The sequence below is a fragment of the Archocentrus centrarchus genome, chromosome 14, assembly GCF_007364275.1.
Source record: "Archocentrus centrarchus isolate MPI-CPG fArcCen1 chromosome 14, fArcCen1, whole genome shotgun sequence".
Lineage (NCBI taxonomy): Eukaryota > Metazoa > Chordata > Actinopteri > Cichliformes > Cichlidae > Archocentrus > Archocentrus centrarchus.
The window spans coordinates 32,003,619-32,031,256 of record NC_044359.1 but is presented as its reverse complement, the minus strand read 5'-3'; the positions used below and the strand labels follow the sequence as shown (position 1 = coordinate 32,031,256).

Sequence of the window (27,638 nt, the reverse complement as noted above, 5' to 3'; positions counted from 1 at the left end):
TTTCATTTTATAGTGAGGAAAATTTTGATTCACGTGCAAATGTTGTAAGCCTTACAACATTACATAGAGAACACACATAGAGATTACCTTACAATGTAAAGTAATCTCTATGTGTGCCTGTGAGTGTGTGTCTATTCCTCCTCCAGTTCAACCAGGATTTTTCCCAATGACTTCATCACTAAAGCATGGAGCCCACTCCTGGACGGAGATCCCCCTGCCCAGGGTGTTTATCACATCCCTGCTCTGCAGCCATCTGTGTCAGCCAGCACACACATATACACCTACATATACAGAAGCATAGACTCATGTTATCCTCCTAAGTACCAACAGAGCTGCCAGGAAATTAGGTGGACCAATTATAGCATTCTATTATTCCTCTCACTTCCCAGGCAGCCACATAAAACAGCCCTGCAATCCCTATGACCCCCCCCCCCCCCCTTCCCCGCCCAGGTTCAGGTCAGCATATGCCTACTGAGACTATCTTGGTGTAGAGGTGTATGGAGTTGCTGGGTCAATGGGTAACCAGGCCTGGACCCTTCTCTTGGTAAAAAGAAGGGGTTGTTCAGTGAGTCAGACGTGACTTGAGGCACATCCAGACAAGTCATACAGTTACTTGCAAAGCGGCAGAAACAGCCAGGCCACAAAGGCGGCAGATGAATGAGGAGAGATGTAGGGCATTGCTGTAGGTGTCTCCATCTAACCTGTGATGTCAGGTTTCCGGGAAGTTTGATATGTGGGATCTGTAATTACATTATTTCCTAGGAGACAACATCTAGCACTTTGCTCAAAGGAATGACTCAGTGATAACCGTACCCTCTGTACTTCAAATTAAATTTGCAAATGGGAAACACTGGGGTACAAAGTCAGAAAACCCCAGAAAATACCAGAGTGGGGACATGAACCTGTCACAACATGTATGTGAAGGGCAGAAATGCACCAAGGTCACAAGCTGGAAATGAGTAGGGAGTCGAGACGGCATTTATGAGACAACTGAGCATCAGTCAAAGCAGTGGGTACAAAAGTATGTGTGTGTACAGTACAGTGTGGGACTCTGCAGCGCCTGTGTGGTGTTGTCGTATACATTGTGAAATGCTGCACAAACCACACAGGTTACTATATACCTGTAGAAAAAGCCACAAGATGCTCTATAGCTTCCGCTCCAAAACTATATGTTGTACTCGAGCTAAAGTGAGAACTTTACCAAACAGCAGTTTTTGTACTGTAATAAGTCTGCACAAGACAAAAGTCGCCACCAACCCAAAAAGTGTCCTATTTTCTGATCTGTTGTGTTGTCCATATTGTTTAAGCCAGAGGTTGTGTTGTGGTCAGAAACAAGCAAATGTAAGGTGAAAGTATGGCACACTATTTTATTGTTATGCTGGAACACACACACACACACACACAGACACACAAAAGAATAACCACTACATTAAAGACGTTATACCAAATGCGATCTCACTCTAGGCCTCAGGTTGTCAAAATGAAATTGTGCAAAGTGCATTCATAGTATGTGTGTGTGTGTGTGTGTCTGGGAGAAACATAACACAATATCCTTATATTTAAAATTAGCCCCCCCCCCCGGTTTTCAGTCTGACGCCTTAAAAAAGTGGATGATAAAGTTATTTGTCACAATAGTGATCATTCAGAGAGAACTATCAGAAATGACCCTCTTCAGTGTGTCCTCCCTTCCCCTTACTTAGGCTGATGTGAGACGATATGTCTGTTTTGACTGAGGTGTGATGGATGAATGGCTGGGACTAAGAGGGACCCGGACGTCTGCTCAGCTGGCCTCTGAGTCAGGACCTGTCTGGGATGACTCCTCTCACAGAACACAGACACATCCTCATGACAACTGGTGAAATTACAGCACACATTACAATGTTTGTGGGATTTACAAAACAATACACTTCAGTGGATGATGCTGATTAAGAGCTTGAGGTCACATTGTGTTCCCTTGATAAATGAGCTGCTCTAAAAATGAATCAATGGCGTACTGTTTCCTAAAACAACTTGCAGGCTATTTGCCATCCTGATGAATACATTAGTAATTTCAGTGCCTCGGCATGAACGTGTGCAGGGATGATTTGATGACTGAGTAGCATGTGCGGTGTAAGACAGAGGATCAAAACAAAAGAATCACAGTTGAATGAAGCAGGAAAGTCCTGGCACACACACACTATGACTGAGAGGCACATAATATGACACCAGACCTGGAACACACATATGACCTCTCCCTTTCTTTGTGTCTTTCTATCTCTCACACAAACACACACACACACACACACACACACACACACACACACACACACACACACTTACTAAGCACTGCTATGATTGCATTCAGATCTTTGTGTACCTCTTTAGAGTCCCTCAGTGTTCCATTAATGGCAGAAATAGGCCTGCAGTACACGATCTGAAGGCTTCTGAATATTATTTTAAATAGCTGTAGTTAAGACCTTTTGGCTCAGAGTCCAGCTTTTCTCTGTTACTGCCTCTGTTTCTGTCAGAGCTTGAGGGCTAAGCTAATCAGAACTGAAGTGTGTGTGTGTGTGTGGGTGTGTGTGTGTGTGTGGGTGTGTGTGTGTGTGTGTGGGGGGGGGGGGGGGGGTGTGAAAAAAATGTACACTCTGGTGGGCCTCGCATTAAACTTAATGATACCGTATAAAAGGAGAGTTAGTTGCCACCCACCACACCACTGCACACTCTCACTGTCTTGCCCCATTTGCCTCTGATCGCATCACGACTGTGTTTGGGTGAATAGGCCTGGCAGTGGAAGGACTGATCAATGCCATCTTTGTCAGGACACTTCTCAGGTGACCAAAGCAGCCAGTGACTAATAGGACTGAAAATACTCCCTTCCTGAGTATTGGGTTAACAGGAAGACTTTGCTCACAGGCTCATTTTCTCAATGAAGGCTATTTATAGGAGCAGTACGGTGGGCAGTAAGGTGCAAAATGGTAAACTATGACAGCTTACCATCTGCAAATGGCAGCGGTTTCAGTCCGCTAAGGTGCAAAACATCAGCACATGAAAAAGCATCAGCAGAGGCTGCAGTTCAATTTTTGTGTCTTGTGTGCCTTTTTTTTTTTTTTTAACCAAAAAAAATGTATTAATTGAGCAAGAAATCTGATCGCCAAAGGTGAGTACAATCAGACTTATGTGGTGACAGAACATTAAAAAAACCCCTTCCTGCTAGGTGACATGAGCACACCACAGTTACCTTCAGCCCAGACAAACCCTCCTTCAGCACGAAACCACACAAACCCAGTTTCTATATGAACTAGGCGTGAGTGTTCAACGTAAGTGAAATTCTGTGGAAACAAACAGTGAGAGACTTTTCTCCCCTTAAACACCAGAAGTTCAGCACGGCTACATGCACACAAATAACTGCACTACTGTGAATGCCCAGAATAGTGTGATTTGCATGTTTCTTAGTAACTTCTCTAGTAACCCAAGTTTAGTTGTTTTACAGTTAAAGGAAAGTGCGGTGACCTGTAGACTAAAGAGAATACTATCAATCAAATGAAAGTAAGTGCAAACTGTTTAAGTGCGAATCTAGAAAGCACCTTAAAGTCAGTCCACTCACCTTGAGTGTGACATCAAAGTTGCTCCCATCCCATCCATTTTCAAATACACAACTAGATCGAGTTTATTCAGATGGATTTTTGGCACAAAACAAAAGCAAACGATGTGAATGCAGACAGTAATTTGACAGTATGAGAAAGACTCTTACATCAAAAATCCCACTTGGTTGAGATAAAGTGAAACAATTCCATTATAATCGTAGCATTACGCTGAATGTAAATGCAAATTGTAATCCGAAATGTCCTACTATAATTGAGTGAGTGGCTCACACTACCACTGGCTGGCCAGCCCTGACCTGTGTTCCTCCCAGTGCCACCTCCCGAGCAGGGCTGCCTGCTGGGATGTCCTAATGCTGACTTCCTTATGTAGCAGAAGCAGCCATCTGGAGGCCCATTATGCTGGTAATTGACGCATGTCTTAGAGATGGACTCACATGGAAATAGGTGCATTCTCATGAAGACGGGCTGGGGTTCCCCGTGGCCTTAGCACACCGGTTTCCACAGCATAACCTATTCAGGTCTCGACTCCTTTCTGCATGTCAATGGCTTTCTCTCTGAGAGTCTGACAATGATATTCCCTCCCTTGATCCATGGCTAGGAAGGGATTGTCAGGCTCCATACAAAACACAACCTACTGCTGACTCAGTGAAGAACAGGGGGTGAAATCAGAAGATGAGATACTATAATATGAAGCTAATATTATTGCTCTTGTTCCCTGCACTTCATCTCGCTTTCTTCTTTTTCCACATTCTCACAAACATGGCACGCCTCACATCAGTTCCTCTACTAGTTTTTTAATTTTTTTTTGTGAAAATTACCCCGGTCCCACCACAAGGTGTGAACACAGTTGTATCATGCATTAGGTGAATCACTACAGTTTCTCTCCCAATTAGGCAAGGCGCCTGTTATTTCCTGTCCACTTATCAGTCGCAAATAGTTGCTGAAAAAGTGGCATGAATCAGAGTCAACTACTCAGCCTGAACGCTGCGACTCACAACAGATCAACAACAAGAGCGGAGACCCAGATAGCTCCCTGTTCCATCACCGCATGCAGAGGGTGATTCTGAGCTGCTACTGAGATAAGAGAATGGAGAAGCGGGAGGAATGAATATAGAAAAAGGAAAATCTTGTTGCCCAGGTATTACTTAGAAGCAGGGTCCTGCCCTCTGTGTAAATGCTCCTGTGGCTATCAGCCTCACTCTCATACTCATATACTCGCTAGCAAGTTAATAACAACAATCAAAAAAAAAAAAAAAAAACCTCTTTCAACATCAGAAAATAGCTAAAAGAGCTTTTAAATAACAACACGAGCATTCTTTAATAAGACTGCTTTAGATCTTGATGAAAGCCTGACTCAATGTGAGTTTGCAGAATTTTCTCCTGACCTAAACGAGTATCCACACGGCTCATTTTGCAGAGCAGACATCTGTACATTAGTCACAGGACGAAGCAAACCTAACAAGTCTGATCAGACCCACAGCTCCATCTGACCGGGTTATCTGTTTCTTTAATCAGCCCAAAAGGCATCTGAGAAGGGTTTTATTGTGACTTTGTAGCAGTTCAAAGCAAAACTATCTTTATTATTATCCTGCTACTGCTGACAGAAACCTGCAGATTTAGCCTTAAAATACATGGCTCAGCAGGATAAGACTGAAAAACTGTGTGAGATATATAAATCTGTTTCAATAATACACATGAAGTAGTAATACATCGAGTTTGAACTTTCTGATGTGCGTGTTCTCTCCCCAAACAGCAATTAGAAAAACAGCTGAAAAAGAAAGAACACTTAATTTGATTAAACTGTCAAAACAAAATAAATTATTTATTTTGCCAAGCTCTCAAAAGGAATATTAGTCAGTCCAAATGTATGATGGAAATTTTAAGTCACTTATATTATGTGTATGTTCTTAAAAAAGTCCTTTGCATACTGGAACATTTTATTTTTAACTGGTAAAAAAACAACAACAAAAAACCCCACCAGAGTTGGTCATTTTTCATAAGAGAGGAAATAAAAATGGATGTTGGCAGTTTTAGAGCCTCATGACGTTTAAGCCTCATGATCCAATCTCTTATGAAACTGAATTTCAGTCAATGAATTTCAACACATTGCGTTCCATTTGTCATTCATAGAAAAGCTACTTCCCCATTTTAAACTGCTGAAAACTGACGCAGCTTTAAAAATAAAAATAATCACATTCAGAAAGAAGCTCACGCCAAAAAACTGTAACAATCAGCAGAGAGCACGTCTTCAAATAAGCTCTACAAACAAAAACTTAGAGAGTTGCTGTGCATGGAAACGAGGCACGCAAGGACACACACACACACACACACACACACACACACTTACTTTTGTTTTTATCATCAAAAATGTACATTTTGACTATTACTGAAACTAGAGGTCTGGCTTTTTTCTTTAAAGACATTAAAAGTTGCACTGCAGCAAAAGTTTCAGGGGATTCACCTGATTCATTTTAATGAAAGACATTCAATTCACTGTTAGTGTAAGATGTTCCTGTCAGAAAGCTAAATACTGAAATTAAACCCTTATCTACTTATGTTAAATCAAAAATAAGAAAACAGTGTGTTGTGTAAAATTTCTGTGTATGTGATCATTCTAAAATAATAGAAAATAATTCACACGCTGAGTTCTGCGCTGTGCAAACGTTATTTGTTTTCCTATTGTTTTATATTTTTTCCGGCTCTGCAGCTGCCCCACATGGAGGTGAGGGCGTGTGTGCATCGTTTTCCTCTAATTCTAAAATAAGTCTTCGGTACAAAAAAAGGCATAAATGTCTGTACCTTCTGTGAGTGTACGCCAACTAGCTCACCCAGAGCAGGAAATGGATTGCATTGTATTATGTCAAGTGAGGATGAAATCACTACAGGCAAAGTCCAACAGTCAGTTCATTCACCTACTAAAGGCAAAGCCCTATCCTCTCACTCAGAAGTGATTAAAAACAACATCAAACCAAAACAAAGCAGGAATATTAAGATTCCACAATCAAGAAATAAACTGTCATCATTCAATCAGGATAAAAAACATTATTTCCAAAGTGAATTTCACTGTAGAAGCAAAAAATAAAAAAGTTACAGCAAATGCTTAAAATATTTGAGACATGGCTTTAAATCCAAATTTTAAGTCTGTTTATGTAATGCTGGGTGATCAGAATTTCACTGAAAAGTTTAAACAAAGTGAGCACATCCAATCAGAAAGGAAACAAATTCAAAGCTATGTTAACATAGGTCAGGTTTAAAATGCACGCTGTGGCATGTTTAATTGTGAGCTGGTGGGAGGAAATTTTGAAGAATTTCTATGTCTGATGAGAACAGATACAGAGCATGTGACATTTGGAGTTGTAGTATGACCAATTTTTTGAGAAAGAGGGCAACCAGAGGACAAATGGTTGCGTGTGTGTGTGTGTGTGTGTGTGTGTGTGTGTACACAAGTTTGGCATGTATGCACACACATGCTGTGTAAGTGCACAGCAGGTGAGGGGCACTTACACAGTTGCATTTTAGTGTGTGGAAAGGTGTAAATTTATTTCAAAGCACCTCCACAGTTACAGCAGCGCCGTGTCGGTGCAGAAAGGGTTGAACTGGAAAAGCTGTCACTCATTCATAAGGTGATGTGTGACTGAGAGTGAGAGTGAGAGCAGCATAGAGACTCAGAGGTGAAGGTAGAAGGAAGCCGACGGTTGACAAGTTGTAATGAGTGAAACTTCCTTTAGAGAAGAAGCGGGCGGTGAGTCAGACTGAAACCTGTCAATAGCCAATGATGTCTTGCTGTGAATCTGCAGCTCAATGAACAGTGACTGCCAGTGGGCACATGTCTTTCACAATACACACACACATACACACACACTCACAGAAGACAGAGCATATATCTTATTTTAATTTCTTGCTATTCTCCCACTGACGTTACCACATTAGGCCCATCACTGTTGTGGCATTAGAACATAATTAAATTACACTTTACCAAAACTAAAAATACACATACAGTTAAGAGAGAAAATCAGCTTTTTTAATATCAGTCTTTGACTGAGCTCACCCAAACTTTGAGCAGAAACAAAGCAAATGTGCAAAAAAGACAACATGGCAGGGAGCGAGCTGATGCAATCTCATCTCCTTATTTCAGCACAACATGCGTGTGTGAGACCTGCTTGTGCCTAAGTTTATAAAAGTGTGTGTGTGTGTGTGTGTGTGTGTGTGTGTGTGTGTGTGTGTGTGTGTGTGTGTGTAAGAAATGGCACTCCTATCAGCAGGTGTGTCGAGGGCGGTTTCCAGCTGCAGCCTCTGGCATTGCTACAAGGACACCCCATCATGACACCCATCAGCACCCACTCCCATCACCAAGGCTCCTTTTAGCTTCTGTAACATCAAGACCTTATTTTCAAGAAGCCCAGAGGCTGCAGGAGCGATCTTTACTCTGTGGGGTATAATGTCCATATTTTATTTTATAGAAACTCAGACTCAATGTTTCTTTCCTCTCAAATGATTCCAGGTTAATAAACATCGGCGCATCTTATCCGCTCACCTTACATCTGAAAGGCCTTACTTTATCAGAAGCAGCCCTCTATTTTGGCTCGTGTAGGAATACAGGTAACAACTGGCAGAAACCAACAAACAAAAACCCATGCATCTCACGAGATAAACCAGAGGAGAGGTTTCTGTGATAGACAAGAGCTCATCCTGTACTGTGAAGCAGCCAAAACATGTTCATGCCCAGTCGTCATCCAGTGGAAAAATCCAAGCCATTAATCACCGTGCAGACTATCACAGCAGAGTGAGGAGAGGAACAAAATGTGGCAAAAACCTTCTTTCAAGGTCTGCACAAAGTATCTTAAGGCAGGATAAATAAGCCATATGTTGAAATCACCATGTTTAACTCTGTGCCACTTTTTCGCTGTACACAACCTCTGTCATGGGCATGAAGAGGTAGAGGAGGAGGCCGAGTTCCCACAAAGGCACCTGAATGCCCCGTGACCACCCAAAAAGTCCCACACTCATTCACTCTCTCATCTGTGATAGGTGCACATTGCTCAGGGTACTTTTGGTGACCAAAGAGAGACACATACCCACACGCAAACACACACACACACACACACACACACACACACACACACTGAGGGTTACTCACCCGATTAGGGAGACCATCTGTTCCACTATATGCTTACTGAAGGTGATGATCACAAACAGTTTCTGTATGACAAAGAAGCACACGGAGACAGAACAAGTTAGTTGTTGAACTATGAGGTCAGTGTGTGCATCATAGTTTGACCAATAATTCTTTAACACCGCCTTTCTCTCTCACACACACACACACACACACACACACACACACACACACACACACACTGCTTATTATGCCCAAACCTGTGTGTCATACAAGGAAAAAAGGTTTAGTCTAAAAGCAGCAATGAAGGGTAAGAAATTTCATCATAGCGGGCGAGACATGAAAGACTGGGGTTCCATGACACACCAGCAATGCAGGACATCAAGTCAGCATATCACATCAGCCTTCATCAGAACAGCCTGTGTGTTTGCTTAAAGCACGGATGGACGGGGGAATGGAAAAATCAAAGGAGATGTGTCACTGCTTCAGAGGGGGCCTGGGTCCGGCTCCTGTCCAGTCTGATTCCTGCTTAGTCACCAGTACAGAAGGGACAAACAGGCGACTGCCCGTCATTCCGGTTTATATCAGTCCTGTGCCCTCTGAGTGGGGGGGCAGGAACATGTCCAGACACTAATTTACCCGATTTCTCAAGGCCCTTTACATGCCCCTCTGAGTTACTGTGTGCTAGTGTATTCTTCTAAAACCACTTAAAATGCTGTTTGATCCCGTAACCTCTAGGTTGCCTTCACCATTGCCATTAGAAAGGCTGAACCAAACGGAGCTTTTTGGCGGAGCCATCATTACAAACTCGTGTTGCGCAGAAAAGGATTGTTCAAACCCACAGAAACTTATTTCAAATTCTAGTCCAGATCCCAAGGTTTCAGAAGATACTAAATATATTCTGCCAAATTACAGGGAAAAGTGATACATGAGACATCTAGCATTTTCTATATAATGTAATGATGTGGCCATAAAAGTACCATCTTGCACTTGAATATTTCACTCAATTTAAGAACAATATAAATCCAGACTGTAAAAACTCTTTCAAATATTCTTTTGAAACTTTGCCCACAATTTGCAGTGATGTAAAGTGTCATGATAAATATTTTCACAATACTTCTGCAGCAGGCTCATCAAATCAAATGATACTAATAACCTCCAAGATCATTTAAAACTTTAAATGTACTGACAAAACCACAGGAAATGTACAAAGTGGAGTAATTTGCACAGTGGGTGCATAAAAATAAAGCACCAGAACCTAACATATCAGTGGCTACGCTACAGAACCAGGACCCCCAGCAACATTTTTATTTTTATGCGACACGTTCAGTGATTTGTTGGCAGTAAGGTACACAACAAATTTGGTGATTGCTCTCCACGTAACTGTCATTTGGTTGCATTTTAATTTTGTGATGGTGTGAAGCCTCTGCGGGATAAACAGGACAAATGAGAGACTCGCAGTCAAAACGATACATGTCACAAAAATAAATGAACTTCTAACCGTCATTTACAACCTTTAAAAAAAGACTAAAATTTGCAGTCACAGGACTTTTCTGTCTCACACAAAACAAACACGGTGCAACAGCCGCTGTAACTATTTAATCTTAAGTGAGATGTGAGGAAACTGCCTTTGTGCGCCCACAACTCCTTAAAAGTCACTGACAGTTGATCTATTATCCTACACAAAGAAGAGCTGAGTAAGATGCCTTACACGTGTCTGCTCAGGAACCGCTAATGCTGATAAGAACGCCACATATCCCAGTTCAGTTTTTTTTTTTTTTTAAAACTTCATACACAAACTTGGGACAAGCACTGCATCATTTGAAGGTACCAAGGGGACTCACAATTAGAAGGAAACAACCATAACCAACCATAAACAACCATGAACAACCATACCTTAAATGCCATGTTGTCACAGTTCAGCAAAACCTCGTGGTGTAACCGTTAAGATTTTTCTAATTTCACATTTTCCTACATTTTTCTACGTCCACTGCCACAAATCTGTTCTTGGGAATATTTCATGGGCCGGAAATGTTTGTTCCTGACCTGCTGCATCCCAAAACCATTGACGTTAACCATTCAACAGTGTGCATTCAGACCTGAAACCTAATGAGCATTAAAAGCCGGAAGCAGTGCACAATGAAGAGGCCTCTCCTTTGAGAATGAAGAGAACACACCTATGCACAGGTACAAACCCAGATCAAAAACACATTTTGACGCACTCAGGCTGCTCAAATTTTTACGCCTACACACACACACACACACACACACAACACAAGCCTTAAAATCCCCTTTTGTTCCCTCCTGGCCCACGAGAGGAGAATGTCACCTGCTGCACACAGACTTGCAAACTGCTCAATCACTCACATTAGAAACAACATTTAGGTTTGAGAGAAATTCAACGGAGCAGCTACAGGGGAGACTAAGGTGCCGTTTACACGAAGCCGTTTTCACTGGAAACGGTGTCGTTTTGATGCGTTTCAGCCTTTCGTTTACACGATGGCGTTTCAGAAACGATCCGCGTTTACACGAGGACATGTGAAACGATGAAAACGATGTAGTTCTCATGCCAGGCCACAAGTTGGCGTTGGTTTTCTCTTTGCAAAGTTTGTTTATGCAAGACGCGCATGCGTGGAGTGACACAGTAGGTAGTGCGGCAAATTGTTCATTACTTACAAAACGGCCAATGTGAGAGGTTTTGTGTGGACCGATGATGAGGTTGGATCGCTGCTGCACACAACGCTGAATTACAAAACGGTAAAAACACAGGAAAAGCATAAGAAGCACTCGTGAATCCGCGAGTACTGTTTATCAGTTTGCGCGTGCGCGAAAAACTGTGGCCGTCGCAACCATAGTGCGCATGTGCGAGTCGAGCGTTTTCAAATCATCCCGGTTTCAAGTGTTTACACGAAAACGCAAGCCGGTGCGTTTCTGAAACGCTCCACTCTGGACCCCGTTTCTGAAACACATCGTTTTCACTCTGTTGTCGTGTAAACAGAAGGGCGAAACACATCAAAACGACACCGTTGTCGTGTAAACGCAAGGCCGAAACGCATCAAAACGACACCGTTTCAAAATGAAAACGGTCTCGTGTAAACGGCACCTGAGCCTGCAGACACGCTGGAGAGCCGGGGGAAGTCTGTCTTTACATGATACAGTGGGACACACCTCTGTCAGCGGGGGGCCCCTGGGAGCCCCGGGTGTAATCTAGCACTGTGTGTGATTGTTCCTGCCATGCATGCAGCTACCACCCCCACCCCAATCTGTCCCCTCTCTCTTTCTCCTTCACCTCCCTCACACATTTATCTGCTTGTGTTCACGCAGCTATTATTTTTTTTTTTTTTGGGGGGGGGGGGGGGTAAAGTTTGGTGCAGGATAACGCTTTCTTGTCTATGACTTTAAAAAGGTTTATGATTTGCTTTTAACCCCTCTGTGTCACAATGGGCAAATTCCTGCGTTTGCTTAGAAAACAAAAAGTCGATCCCCTGACGGTAATCACAGACATACCACAAATTCCTGGACACAAATTGAGGATTTTCCAGGATTAGAAGAAGTATTTGGGATGCCAAGTCTCTTACCTACAGCTTCTTATTCAAATTTTAGAACGTAGCTTTTTTCACCTATAAGTTTTCAGCCCACTGTAGCCCGACCATCTACTAAGTGTACAATGTTCTGGTGCTGCTGCAGCTGCACTCACAAAATGGTTGACTGCCCCCCCCCCCCCGCTTTGCTGCACAAAATGGCCTCCTTACTACTGAGCTGACTACAGAGCAGAGACACTGCATGAGTGTGATTGATTATTTCATGCATTTCTCCCATCTGAACACCATTAAAGACATATTCACATACTCTCAAATGGACTCAAATACATTCAATGCTTTTGTTACAGAAAAATAAACAGACAAACACAAATGTTGTGAAGCTGTGCTGTGACATACACAGCACAGCTCTGCATGTATATCAGCTCTGCTTATATATATGATCCCTTTTTATTTGGGGCTGGAGTAACAAAATTACCCACAGCCATCTATATTATTTAACTGCAGCTTACCTGAATGTGCATCTTGATAACTGCTTTTCCGATTAGTGTTGCACCAAAAAAAGTCCAGAATGGGACTAAAAAATGTCCACACGTTATTCCGGCCAGGTCAAACAGCGGATTTGGAATCTGAGGAAAATAAATGATGCGCGTGATCAGACTTACATGTGAAAACTCACTTCAAGAAATGCAAAAGGGATAAAGAATAATGCCACAGTACATTGAAGTGTATTTAGTATTTAAATCTGCCATTCTCTTTAAATGATGCACACATGTGACATGCATTTATAAGGAAAACACAATAATAACACAATAATAAGAGTTGTTTTATGGTGGTGTGGGTGAAGAATTATGTTTTATAGAAATTAAAAAAAAAAAGAATTGTGTGTAATGACACTTACAGAGGCGCAGGCTAAAATCCCAAAGAATCCGACCTTCTGGATGAGTTTCTGTACGGCTACTTTTGCCCGGGATGAAAAGTCCTTAAAAAGAGGAATGATGAGAAAAATGTGATTAAATGATCCCTAAAGACTTGTTGAAGTTCATTTACATACTGAATGCTTAAAACAGACATTATATTTACAGGAGATATTTCTCACCTGCTTCACAGATTTATTTTCCCTCAAAAGTAAATCAGTAAAATCAGATAATTTCCTAATTATCACTGCTGTGTTTTTAAAATCAGGCAGACGTCCCATTATCTCTATAACACCATATTATTCCTGACAGTTTGACATGATTATTAACTGTCATCATTAGCATCATTAATGCTGCTGCTGCTGAATGTTTATTTTTTATTTTACTTGCTGGTAAAATTCTTATTAATTAGTTTGAATTGAAAAAAAATAAAATTTAAATAATAAATGGGGCGCAGAAACATTTGCTGAGAGCAGTTTGGTTTTTAAACACAAAGAATTTCACAGTTGTGTTAAATAAATGTGGCGGCAGCAGCAGCGCTGCTTCTAACAGGATTTTTAACAACTGCTTTGAATCATATTTTTAAAAAAAAAAAACAAACAAACTGAATTTGGATCTTAAAATTGCTGCCTCGCTTTAACGATTTCTCAAGGTCAGAGTTTCATCCTCTTTACAATTTACTGTTGGTGAAGCAGCTATCAACTTCCCATTTTTTTAAAATCTAAAAACAAAATCACATCCAACGAAACGAAAAATGAGATAATAACTGTTTTTTTCTCATCACTGCTGGTTTCTAAATGAGTTCAAACAAGCTGCAGCTGCCACATTTCTACCTGCTGCAAATGTGTCTTCAAAAAGCTTGAATCATTTGCTGAGAAAAATATCAACTGGCATACATTAAGTTCTTCAACATTTAGTTTTAAGAAAGTGCAGACTTTTTAGAGCTTAAAAAAATTTGCACTCCAAGATTTTTTTTTTAGGTACTAAATCATAGTTTTTAGTTTCCAAACCCTCAAAAATGTTAAGAGCTTCACCTGACATCCTTGAACCACCTAAAAGCCAACACTTAAGTTAGCATTTTATTTAATATTTGCATGATTATAATTCTAACTCATCCACATGAATCAAAATAAATGTAAAAACTATGGGAGGTGAGGAACTCTTGTCAGGGAGAGATTGTGTAAAAACTCGTATCAAACAGCTTCTTAGAGGCTGGTATATTTATTTAAATGCTTGACTGGGAAAAGGTGGGTTTCAGGATTTAGATCAGTTTTGCCTGAAACAAAAATCTTGAGTTTTTAAATACCAAAAATGCACCGTTTCACCTGTCACACATTTAATTATAAGACTCATCTGTAAACATGCTAAAGAAGTGTAATAAACTGGCTATAACGTGTCTGTGTTTTACCTCTACCACAACTTATTAATACCTTTGTCACTGGAAATGTGAGAAGAAGACAACAGACTTGTGTCATTCCAGTGACTCACAAATTCTTAGCTTTTCTGCTGGTCTTACCCTGTCCCACTTGACATCTCCACAAAAGCCTCTTTTCACAGGAATGAGACAGAATTTTCCTCAATATGCCTTTTCTGGGAAAAGGAGCTCTGTTTGGATTTTCCTTGAACTACTTCTGGAAGCATTGTGTGAACTGAAAAGGGAAGCCCCAGATTCAGGACCTTCCACAGTCTGGGATGACACGATAAATATCTAGGTAAATTCTAAAATCATTTATTTCCACTTCATCCGAGATCCATGTTAAATTAAAATGAGCTTTTCAAAGAAATCATGGCTGATTGTGTGTGGCTATCCAAACTCTTGCACAAACAGCGATATAAAAGCTACTAATAATATTGCTTTCAACATGCTGAATCCAAATGTTTTAATTAATTTTTTAAATATATTAATTTGTTCTTTTGATAGTAGAAAATAAAGACTTCACAACAAAAAGCTGAACTACGGCTCTCATTCTTTATTATTTCTGCATTCTTCTCAGCTTCTCAAACTTTTATAGAAATTTGTTTAGAAAGTCAGTTTAATAGTTGTTTTAATACTGAGAATGTGAAGATTTAACACCCAGGAGTTCTAATTATATTAATTATATAAGTTACAGGCTAAAGCATTTGTTTTACACAGCATATTAGAAAATTTCTGCCTCAAAAGGCTCTAAATATATTTTTATGTGTATATTTCTTTCAAATAAGTTTGATTTGAATATCAGTCTGCTGCAGTGATGGATGCGCACCTCACCCTGTGTGTGTGTGTGTGTGTTTCACAAAGATTGTCTTTGTGACATTCATATGAAACTCCAAACTCCTTTGATATTTGTGAGAATATTTTTATGCAAAAAAGATTGTTATTAACAATGAGAGGGCCCTCTTTTAAAACCCACTGCTGCTATGATAACATTTTTTAAATTCATCTTAAGACAAGTGGTTTTATGTTTCCCAAACCAAAAAATTTACATTTTTCCAAGCTTCCTGATAAGTTTCCATATTACAAAAATGCTTTTACTGTCTTTTAGAATAAAATGTTTGATCTTTGATGGATATCTGTCGAGTAACCTTTTTCACTGCAGCACTTATTAACCCACTTAAAAATAAAATACAAAAATCAACCAAATTCAACCGAAAAATAAATTCTGTTCTATGAAAAGACTAAAAAATCAGTTTTATTTTTAAAAGCAAGGCCTCAGTTTCTGAAACACATTAGCTTCTAAAATTGAGTGGTGGTGGTGGGGGGGGGTGGGAGCTTGCAATACATGATCATACCTAATATGGTCAACAAAACCAGTACAGTGCTGATGACATTCTTTACGGGGTGCAACTCAACGGACGGGAAATTTGAGAGACATGGGAGGTCGCCTAATAAGGTGGTGGTGGGGGGAGCGAACGGACGCACGATCTGATTGGTTCACAGTTTGAATTTCTGCCTCTGCTGATGTCCAATCATGAAGGTTTCTCATTGGACAACCCTGTAGTTTTAATTCTAGCCTGTCCCCATGTGTGTGCGTGTGTGCATGTGCGCATCTGTGTGTGAACTGCTCAGCTGGTGGGAGACAGGGAGGGAAGGAATGTGTATTGCTGGTTTATAGCTGAACTGCTGACGACCGTGTCTGGACCAGAGATACCTGACAACTGTGGCTGCTAAAGCATGGCGGGGTCCTGCAGAACCGCTCGGTGCCACACGCACAGGCTGTGAATCCCATTCAGTTACTGACATCATCACACATTGTTTACATTAGGTGCCGTAGATGAGCTTTTGGCTCATGCACTGACAGAGCATGAAAATATCACCGCAGTGTGAACAAAGGGTCCCTTAGGAGGTGAGGAGAGGCTGTAAAATGTGTATGTGTGTGTGTTAACTTGTGATTTACTCTAGCTGAACTATGTACTTGGAATCTCTCTCTATTCTGTATTTCTGGACCAGGCATCTATCTTTGATGGCTGAGGTTCAGACATCCAGGCTGTTGTTGGCAGCTTACGGCACAAACCCCCCCCCCCCCCCCCCCCCCAAAAAAAACAATATATGCACCATCCCCTGACCTCCACTCCATTCACTGCTGGCCTGCAAGGCTGGGCTTAGCAGCAATAACATCTGGTAAGATCTTGTCAAGGGCGCAGTGTCATAAAAGGGTGGAGGTTTGGTTCCAGGTTTGGCTGCTTTGCACAAATGTTTACTCAGCAATCTTCAGCCACCCCACCAGGACTCGGCTTTTGTGGGATACAACACTGCATTTGATTTGTTACTCATGATGATCAGATCGGTCAATTCTTCGTTTGAAGAACCAAATTATAGGTGTTAGTCAGAACCTTCTTTTTTTGCAGGATTTTACAACCATGTGTTATATGAACATGTGCTATTTTTGTGTCAAAACAAACTTTTTGGAAAATACGGTTTACAACCTTAACAAGTGTGAGATCTGTTTCGATTCGATCAGTAAATATACTGTAGATGACTTAATGTAATACATAAGAAACAGCAAGATGCTGGTCACAAGATCAATATTAAGTCAAGTGTGTGACCAAGATGCTTAGATGAAATAAGAAGAAACTCCCTAGAGGTAAGGACCTCACTGTTCAAATCTGGAAGGACGGAGCAGAGTTATAGTTACGTTTAATGTGTAATTTTGAACCTCTGGTTACAGCTGACAGGTTGGGGTTGAAAAAGCCACAGGAAACAAAACAGAGAGAACAAAGTTTTTTGAATTACATATAGAAACAACACTTTTTTTACTTGTTCATAGTACATGCATGATATACTGGAACAAAAACTGACCAGTTTCACTTTTTTCTTTTTCCTGGTTTTTTTGGGAACCTAGAAAGAATTATATATCACACGGTGCGATGTGCTATGGATTTACTGACAAGTTTCTCGCTTTTCATTGTGAAAAAAATGAACAAAGCAATCACTTTGTTTATTGGGAGACTTCTGATGAGGTACAGAGTTCAAACAGACAAGAAGCAGGCAGTGACGAGGCACTCTGCTCCATGTGGAAAATTAAAGTGTCAGACAAGGAAAAATCTATGCATAGCCTATACACAAGTCAACACCCACACACAATTTTTTCTCTCCCGCTCTCTGTGTTTTCTTTTTTTTTTCCTCCTCTCAATGAAAGTCTTTTACATAGAAAACATCTCCCGAACACTCATGAGCCCCCCGACATGAAGACGGCTAAAGTTCATCTCATTAACTCCTGACAAGCCCGCGCCCGCTCTGTCTGGCACAGGAAGTGGAGTGATTAAGGACTCTTGACGCAACTGAAGCTACAGTCCCCTTTCAAAAAAAAAAAAAAAAAAAAAAAAGAAAGAAAAGAAAGAAAAAAAGAAGAGGTACAAATTCAAATCTGTCCAAAGGCACAACAGACACAGACACACACAGACACACACACAGACACACACACACAGACACACACCCCTGAGTCCACGTTGACAAATTCTTTAACAAGCTGTGGTTAAAGGGAAGCTGGTTTTACTCTGACTCACCCCCCTCCTTTCAAACAGTTTACTGGAAATAAAGAGGGAGGAGGAGGGAGGGGGCACTTTCAGAGAAGTCACGTGACAAGGCTGGGCAAACCACAGCACAGAGAGCCTTTGAGTGCAGTAGGCCAGGGGGGAAGGCAGGCATACGCCCAGCGCAGATGGCCCTGATTTGAGTTACAGGAGATAGGATCCTGGGAGTTGGCAATCAAGAATTCGCAGCCTGTTAACCCTTTCTGTGCCAGATGAAAAAAAAAAAAAAAAAAAAAACAAGACAGGAAGTAACTTCTCAACTAATCAAGTTACAAGTCACCACGGACATGATCCAAGCAGGATCTTCCGCTATGGTCTGTCAGTACTGAGGATTCCTCTCCAGTGCTCTCACTCATCCTGAGCTAGATTTAAGAGGGGGGAAAAAAAAAAAAAACTGATGTTCATGACATCAGCGTCTGGAGCCGTTAGAAAAGGCATGACTTCATTATTCTTGAATAGCTCTGTTGAATGAAAAAGGAAAAAAAACCCAGAGTGCTTTGCTGCTGTGCATCACGTGCACTTGTGGCAGGAAGTTGGCACGTGCAGGCTGGGAGAAATACCATTGGGTTTAAGTCAAACTGCTGGCACGTACAAACCTCTGTGACTTGAGCGGAGGGGACAAAGTCAGCATCTTAATCCAGCTTTGCTGCCACAGGGTGGAGTGTGTGTGTTAGCGTGTGCGTCTGGGTTTTTTTTTTTTTTTTTTTTTTTTGGGGGGGGGGGGGTGCATATGTGGAGCAGTGTAAGGGTTATAGGGGGTCACATCCTTGACGACAAAAAAAATTTAACCACTTCCTGTCTCATAAACAATCCAACGATAGCTTCTCCATTCCAATCCAAGTGGAGTCTGTTTCCACCACTATTAAAAGAAACGCAAAAACTAATCCACAGCAGATGGATACCACCGTCCACAATAAAAGGTGGAAATAAAAAGGGTAAACAGTGGACAAGGGGGAAAAAAAAAAATCAGATGTGTTGCGGGATCTCCTTGAGCCAAAGAGGGAATCCCAAGAACATCCGAGCAACAGTAAAAGCCCTGGTGAGAGAAAAAAACGTTTCCGCATGTGGCAGGTCTGTGCTGGTGCATGCAACCTGCCTCCAGATACTATCAAAGCACACAAGCTCACAATACATATATACACAAACACACAGTAGCCACACATCGCAAAACAGAACAAGAGAGAGAGAGAGAGAGAGGAGGGGGGAGAGAGAAATGCATAGTGAGGAGACAGAGTTCGTGAGAAAGAATAAGAGCATAGGAAGGCAGAGTGAGACTAAGGCTAAAAACTGAGCAGCGTCACTTCTGATCTGCCCTTCCACAGATGCAAATCAAGCACGCCATGCTCCTGCGTCATACTTCTGGTTTGTTTATGAAAAAGCATCAGGAGTTCTTAGAGGCTGAGATGGTCACTTAGAAAAGAGTCTGCTCTTTGCACAGCTGCCTTCTGTCATTTTTTGTTGTTTGGAAGTTGGAAGCACCCCTTTTATTAGGAAGCAATGTCAGGGCTGCATGCATGTGTGAACACAAACCCCGCAGAGGCCGAGTCGTCACACATAAACTCTATCTCAAGCATACGTCTTACCTCCTGACATGCCTACAATTCTGTTTCCTTTCTAATACAAGTCAAGCTTGATATGACCAAGTGGCAATGAAAGATAAGGTGAGGCAAAAGGCACAGGAAAATTCTTTTTTCTGTTTATGTGCATTCATATGCAGAATGAATAATTTACAAACTGCATTATTAATCACTTCCTCTGTACAAATTTTATGAGGTGTTTTCATTTTTAAAATGTTACTTTTTTTAAATAGCATTTTTTTTCTTTTTCCTATTTCAAAGCTAAGGGTCAAAATTTCACATTCAGTGAACTTTTGCTGCTTTGTTGTCATTTCTTTGACTTGCCTAGTAACCTCTGGCGGAAACAGTAATTCTATATGCAAATGGCTACACCAGTGTCTACATGCATTTATGCCCAAGAATGGGCATAAACCACACCTAGGGCACCCCGCGTCTTTATTCATATGCATGTGCATACAATTTTACATCAGATTTATAAAAACAGGAGCAAAAATCCAAATTATAAAGCTCATGAAAAAAATGTGTATGTACATTTATGATTTATAAGTTTAATTTACAGAACTTTATGAATTTGGCCCCACGGATGATGTCTGTGACAGCCAGCTGTCCACATCTGTGCTGCGAGTCAGTTGAAGCATGCTCATAATGAAAAAAGATGATGCAACAGTTGTGTCACGTCTGCGACCCACATGTCTTCATTCTGAAAGATTTTAATTATTGATTTCAAGGGTATTTTTTGACAGCATATCACCAATTACTACTCGAGGGTCTTAACTAATTAAAGGTATAACAGCTGGCTTCACATCCGTAACTGACCTATGGCAAAAATGCAACGTGTTTGGATGTAATCCAGTAGAAATCAGTGCTGTAATTCAAACAATATTGACTAAATTGCTCAGTTTCAAGATAAAAACTTGAAACTTTAACTACAAAAGTTTGACAACAGGATCAACTGTTTGGCAGCTCTGACTCAAACGAAATGAGGTGACATAAAGTAACTTTTTTAAAAAAGTTAAAAAGTCTACTTTTGTGTAAGAGGGTACTGAAGCAGAATGTAACAAAGAAAATGAATGATTTTAGTATCCTGAGGAAAAAGTTTTACACCTTACAGAAAGTAAACACAGTGGCATTTGAAATATATATATATATATATAATAAAAAATATTGCAGATTTTATATGATATATCGGGCCATATTTCAGCCATGTTTTCCCCTTTGGAATTATTTAAGTATCAGGTATTGATAATTAAACTGTCGGTGTTCCAGATCCTGTATGCATGCTGCTAAAAAGTGAAACAGATACCATAAACATTAAAAAACATTCCACCCCAATCACTCAGTAATTAATATCTGAGGTACCCTAAATAAAAAATAACAAAAAAAGAAGAAACCCATACGATTTACGTGCTTACAGTTCAACACAGGGCGCTAGAGTTTACTTGAAAATGGAAAAAGTAAGTGATTCAGGTGCAGTTCAAAACCATTTATGATTGCAGTTGTTTTATTTGCTTGACCTGTCTGACCATTTGATCAAGAGCGGACACACAGGTCTCATGACAAGCCTTTGGAAATCCGCACGCATGTTTCCGTTCATTCCTCTTCCTCCATTCATAATCGCAAGAGGGTGGAAAAATAAATATTTAGACTGAGTTGTTAGGCATTGTTGAAACATTTGCAGGGATATGAGACATGAGAATTAAAAAAAAAAAAAAAAAAAAAAAAATCAAACAGGAAATTTCTCAACGAGGGCCCGGAAATTGCGGGAACATTTTACTCTAGTGCATCATTGCCGTTCTCTTAGTCATAACATTGTGAAAGCATAGGATTTCTGTTGTACTCTTGAGACACTGAGGTGTGGCCTTGTCAAAGGCGAAAATACCAACACACAGGTTACAATGTGTAGAAAATCTGGCACATCAGATTTCACTTTTGGGATGGAGCAATAAAAGCTATGAAAATGATACAAGTGTGAGGAAGTGATGAAGACAGTCAAACAACCTAAGAACAAAAGATGTTTTAGTAAAAAAAAAAAAAAAAAGGAATGAGAAGTTATATACTTACAAGATATGCATTGTGGGAAAGAAGAAGGGGAAAAGGAAGCAGTAAGAGTGGGTAAGGGAAGAAGGAAGACAAAAAGGAGGGAGTTTGATTATAGAGAATGATGATGAAGATGATGAGTTTAAGACGATGCAGGGAGTAGTGTGCCACCTGTACGGGCTCCGTCTGGTCCAGCATTTCCTCAAATTCCTGGTAATCGTCGTCATCGGGTCCGCTGCCAGATAGCCGAGCTGCTCGCGCCATGAAGTAGGGAGGAAGCTCTCCTATTGCTGTACCTGCGCCCTGTCCACACACAGACACAGAGGGAGATGTTTAATTACTGCTCCTTGGTTGCTCGTGTTTACAGCACTCACTCACATCATGCGATTTCATAATTGTTTTGGCAACACAGACTTCTGCTATATCATCCCAATAAATCTGCAAAGAGAAATATCTCAGACGTATTTTTAAAAATTTGTAGCAGTTTTACTACACGGGATTCAAAAGTTGTGTTTAACCAGTGTGGTTTACTGCTTTAAATTTAAACCTTTAATTATGCTGTATATATAGTAGGCTTGTTTTACGAGTTTGCTAATTATTTTCACAAACATGTTTTCAGTGCTCTTGGAGGGTTAATAGACAAGAAATATCAATATACACTACTCAAAACAGCTTGCAATGCTTGACGTCTGGGATTTGAGATCAGTGCGCTTAATGGGAATAAATCGGAAAGGATTTCCGAGAATGAAATCCCACAGATTAGTAAACAATCATGGATACATTAAACACAGGTTTAGGTGAAAATCCTGCAACCACATCAGCAAACTGCACCAGCAACTTTGGACATGTGAGATGATGTGTTTTTCAAAAAAAATGTAAGATATGTGCTAACAAATCTGTGTGTGTGTGTGTGTGTGTGTAGTGTGTGGGTGGTGGTGGCTGTATTTCATCCAAGTAACCAGAATATCGATATCCAACAGTGGCAAGGAGCTTGTAGCCATAAAGCGGTGGAGCCTGTGTGATTGTAGGGGGCTTAACAGGAAGAAAGCGGAAGTGATTTGGGGGAAATAAATCCTCAGCACTTCAGTCGGTTCACCAAGTTCATCCACCAAAACATGAGAACAGGGTAGGAGCGGGGGGGAGTGAGGGGGCGAGGGTTACAGACTTAATTAACACAATGAAAACAGCCGCCAAGAAATGCTGTGTTTTTGGAGTTGCTCACAGCTCATTACTTTAATGTTTCCAGGCACAAAAGAAAAGTATGCGCAAAGCAGAGGATAAAAAGACATACTTAGTTTAAGTTACAATTACAGATGACAAATGGATGATTTCAAGATTCGCTGTACCCCAACACCCTTCGGTGCAGCAGCAAAGAAAAAAAAAAAATGCTTTTGCGCTTCAGTTGTCTAGGTGGAAGACGCAAAACAACGTCTCTCCCAGAAGGATATAACTAACTAATCACAGGCACATTACTTGTATGTTGCTTGATGGCTGGAGCCAGAAGATGATTAGTGGGTAGTTAGCAACCATGGCAGCAACAACAAGCCCAAACAATCATTCTCAAGAGGCGGTGCTATCCCCAAACCTGGCAAACTGAATCTTTAATCTGGACACCCTGTTCTCTTGTTAACACTGCAGTCTTTGATGAAATGCGCCAGTTTTTTGGGGTTTTTTTTTTTTTTTTATAATGGAGATGCGTCTTAATCTCCCTGGCAGCTGCTCCATTCAGCAGCTCTGCCTCTGTTTGTCAGCGCTGGGGCTGTGTCTGTTTGTGTAGGGGGCAGTGAAATGTGTCTACCTGCACAGTGCTGGGTTTGAAGTGGAAGACCTCCAAGCTTCTCTGTCCACCAAGGGCAGAGAAGCTTAGAGAGGGAAGAGAAAAAGACAAAGAGAGTAGGAAAGGGAAAGAGGTAGAGAGAAGGAGAAAAGGTAGTAGTAGGAGGGGAATATCACATGTCTCATCACCAGCATATCCAGAAGGTGGGAGGCTGGCAGAAGGAGGGAAAATGTTGACGCGGGTGCTTTGAAGCCACGGGTGCAACAGGTGTCTCCAACTGTATAGCTGACAAGCCTTGGCTGAGGCCATGCCAGGCTGAGGTTACAAAGGTTACAAAGTGGTTGGTTAGTAGTGGGTGGTTCTGAAGCCATGGGGATTGGATAGCGCGCGCGCACACACACACACACACACACACACACACACAGAGACTTGGATATCAGTGCCCGTAACATGACGCTGCTGCTGCTGCTGGTGCGGCTGCAGCTTGACTCAGAGAAAAATCCGACTCCATTTTGAAACCAGAAAAACTGCCATGCTGCACCAATAAATAAAACAAACACATGCAGGATTGTTGTACCTACACACGCACGGTAAACAGGATGCCATATATAGTGCATCTCATACATCAACATGAAATATAATTCACGTTAGTGTATGTTTACTGGATATGCGTGCCTGCTTTATTAGGTTAATGTTAAACTTTTAACTCTCTAACTAAGGGAATTTTTAATGTTTAAATAAAAGGGAAGTGAATGAATATTAAATACAAGACAATTACAAATTACTGTAATGCAGCCGTACAAGGGAATCATTATCTAAGTAGGTGAGCATGTGTAAATGTGTGCGACTGTAAAGTTAAACAATGAAAGCCAATTACAGCAGAGAGCAGGTTGTGGAAAGCCTGCCTGGTTCCAGTAAAACCTCCTGTGGTGAAGAAGTAACTGATAATGTGTATTTCCCCCTCATCTCACCACCTTCCACATTATGAGGAAAAGGGAAATGGATAACAATGATAAAAGTCATCTAATGTGTCAGTCGGCAAGTTCTCTATTCTCTGAATGTTCAGAAGTTCTGCCTGTCGCTGATGAATTAAAAAAAAAAGCAAATTGATGACGAAGGTGGACGTAATAAAGCGCTGTCTAGATGACTGTGGCACTTATTCCTTCTTGGGTTTTTATGCGTGTGACTGTAGCAAAAGCCATTGTCAGTGATTTATAAAAAACCCCATTGAAAACAACCAGAGCATCAGATCTAAATGTTCTGTAACTAGACACCCCGGTATACAAGGCTGTTCTTTGTCTAAGTTCAAGCTTTAAAAAGGAATGATTTAAAAAAAAAAATGTCATAGACTGAAAAAAAAAAGATATTGGTCTCAGCAGCCAAAAGGCTGGTTAGAGGTGTGAAACCATTGACGCTGATGAGGGGAAATTCACAGGAAGGAGCAGGGGCTTTCCAAGCAAATGACTTATCAATGAATACATTTGTAACAGGGTTAATACAAGTTTGTGTCATTTCAAGCTTGAGTCTTTACTGGTGGAGGTAAAAAAAAAAAAAAAGGAAGTTAATCAGATTAGCATAACTTTTACATGGTCAGAAGGGCTCTAAAAGAGTTCAGTTCCTTGTATTAAATTAACAGAATTTGTATAACAGATTTAATGTTAAGATAAACAAGAAAGTCTCATATGCTTATCTGACTCTGGGTTTTGAGCATGCGTGCCCTCGGTCTTTAAAAGCATTCATTTTCAGTGAAACTCAGGGTTCTGCTTGCCTCTGTGTAATGACACATTCGGATACCCACAGAATAAATTTAAAAATGCATGGTGGTCTCTCTAAAAACAAGACTCTTTTTTTTCTTAGCTCATGAGAACCTGGCATTTAGCAGACATGAGTTTGTCACCTGTAAGCAACACACTCTGAATACTTGTCAAAATTGTGGCAAATACAAAAGGTCACTGCAAACTAGGACCAAAACTGAGCTATGGGAAATATGATAGAAGCTGAACTCATCAATAACACCCATAGCTGATGTTCTAACATGCACTCACCCACATACAAGCTTCCAGGCGGACTTTAGAGATGATGGTCCAGAGTGAGACTTTTCCCTGAAGGGTGTCTGACCTCACAGCTTCCACACCCACCTGCTCAGCATCAGAATCTGATGCTGGTGCTTCCTGCTGGGGGCAAACTATTTGGTCTGGATAGGGTGGCTCTGGGAAATCTACAGAGCCGCATTCATAGGCTGCCAGGGTCACTGATGCTATGTGTGGTCCCTGAAAATAGAGAAAGACAGATGAAGATATAAAGGTGAAGAAAAACAGAAGATGAAGTGAAAACAGAAAAAGAGTAAAAAATAAATAAAAAAAATAGTGGGAGTAAGTCTACCTGTTGGAAGGATTTGAGTCAGAGGAAGACCCCTCTGTTATTAGCATAGATACAAATTATTAGCATAGATACAAAATGACAGAGAGTGAGTCAAATGCTGATAACTAACAAAAAAGACAGTTATCCGTGGGCCAGTATCACTCCTGCATTTTATATCAATGGGGAACTTTTCTGTTGCTATTGACTATAAATTAGCATAAAGAATGAATCTTCTTTATCTCCCTGCTGTGTGAACTAAATATGCCATTAGGAAATGTTCAAAAGCACTCAAGTTTAAGTTTCCCTTTCAAACTCTATAGGAAGATCAAAGTGTCAACACATACAGAGTGGAGGGCCCCAAGTGGAAACGAACAAAGGTTGAAACCAAAGCTGGGGTATAGAAACCGTTCGACGTACACACATTTCTATACTTACTCAACTCATGTGTTTGGCAACGCAAAAGAAGATGAACGCATTTTGGGAAGAGTTCAGAGTGACATGTCAGAAGAATATTTTAAAGAAATTCCACTAAACCCAAAGCGCTTCCTGCTTACTTTGTCTTCAGACGAGCACAATAGCAAAAACGGGCAAACGTTGACGTGCCTCAGTTGTATAAATGCCAATAAGATAACAGCACTGCTTTGAAAAATCACAACCAAACAAGTTTTTAAGAACATTTTTTTTAAGTTGGTGGGAATCTTTATTGTTTGCTGTACTTGCCATTATTTGGAGTTTTTGGACTTTTTGTTGGCTAAAGAGCAGATTGTTTTCTTTTTGTCCCACTAACTTCTTCCTAGTGTGTTTTGTGATATTTAAAGTAAATATATTGTTGAATAAAAAATGAGTTTTTAAGCCTGCTTCCAACTGATACGCAGGTCAACACATACACTCAAGTGTAGCCGTACACCCATCACTGTACATGCACACCCACAAGAGAGCCATGTAATCGCAATAATTGAGGAAAGAGTAGCAAAAAAGAAGAGCGTTCTCAATTCTGGTTCTCTTCAGACAGAATTTCTGATTGTTCCTGTTGCGAGGCACAAGCAGCCGTGAGGACCCGCCGCCTTCGGTACGACCCGATCTGGTTTACATTTCTGCCTCTTGTTTATTTACTGGTTTCAATTAGGCTTCCAGTGAGAAAACAGAGTTGAGGAAGGAAGAGAGGTGCCTGTGTGATGTCTGGTGCATTGTGAAAGTTTCTCAAGCTGCCAGCTTTTCGAGTCTGGAAATCCTGAAACAAGTCATCCCAGGGTCCATAATGCCACTGTGTGGAGACTCAGAGCCCACACACTCTCACAATTACACTTTATTACAGAGAAACCCCAAAATGAACATATCAAGATGGGAAACCTCGACACATTTCTGGCATTATGAAATTAAACAACAACAAAAAAAACTCTCATCTGAAGTCTGCTTTCTCTAACATAACTGTATTATTTTTAACAAAAGCAATTTAAGGCCGTTACTTCTTCATTCATAAGATTCATTCATTCATTCGTAATTCAGTGGTTACATGTTTCTGTTTCTGTTTCAAGAGGTTATTGGTCATGTCAAACCTTTAACATCCATTTCAGGTCAAATCAAAGGTCAAAATGTGAGGGCTGGCTGTACCCTGCTGGCAGTTAGACGTTTGCTGTCTAATGGTTGTTGATCATTCTATGCTGACTCATTAAGACAATAAGGTTGATAAGACCACCTGGGAGCACACAGTTTAAGCTTTATA

The 27,638-nt window shown here is 40.7% G+C and overlaps 1 protein-coding gene across 2 annotated transcripts in view; it reads right to left on the bottom strand.

The window, feature by feature from the left end:
- The window catches only part of LOC115792062 (vacuole membrane protein 1-like), a 52,194-nt gene that overhangs the window by 7,878 nt on the left and 16,678 nt on the right, over nucleotides 1-27,638 (bottom strand). For both annotated transcript variants that reach the window (XM_030746433.1, XM_030746434.1), the window contains 5 exons: nucleotides 25,600-25,824; nucleotides 21,949-22,080; nucleotides 13,138-13,218; nucleotides 12,749-12,865; nucleotides 8,722-8,783 (listed from right to left, as the gene is read on the bottom strand). In XM_030746433.1, the coding sequence (XP_030602293.1) occupies nucleotides 8,722-8,783; nucleotides 12,749-12,865; nucleotides 13,138-13,218; nucleotides 21,949-22,080; nucleotides 25,600-25,824 (617 nt within the window). The remainder of the gene's footprint in view (nucleotides 1-8,721; nucleotides 8,784-12,748; nucleotides 12,866-13,137; nucleotides 13,219-21,948; nucleotides 22,081-25,599; nucleotides 25,825-27,638) is intronic.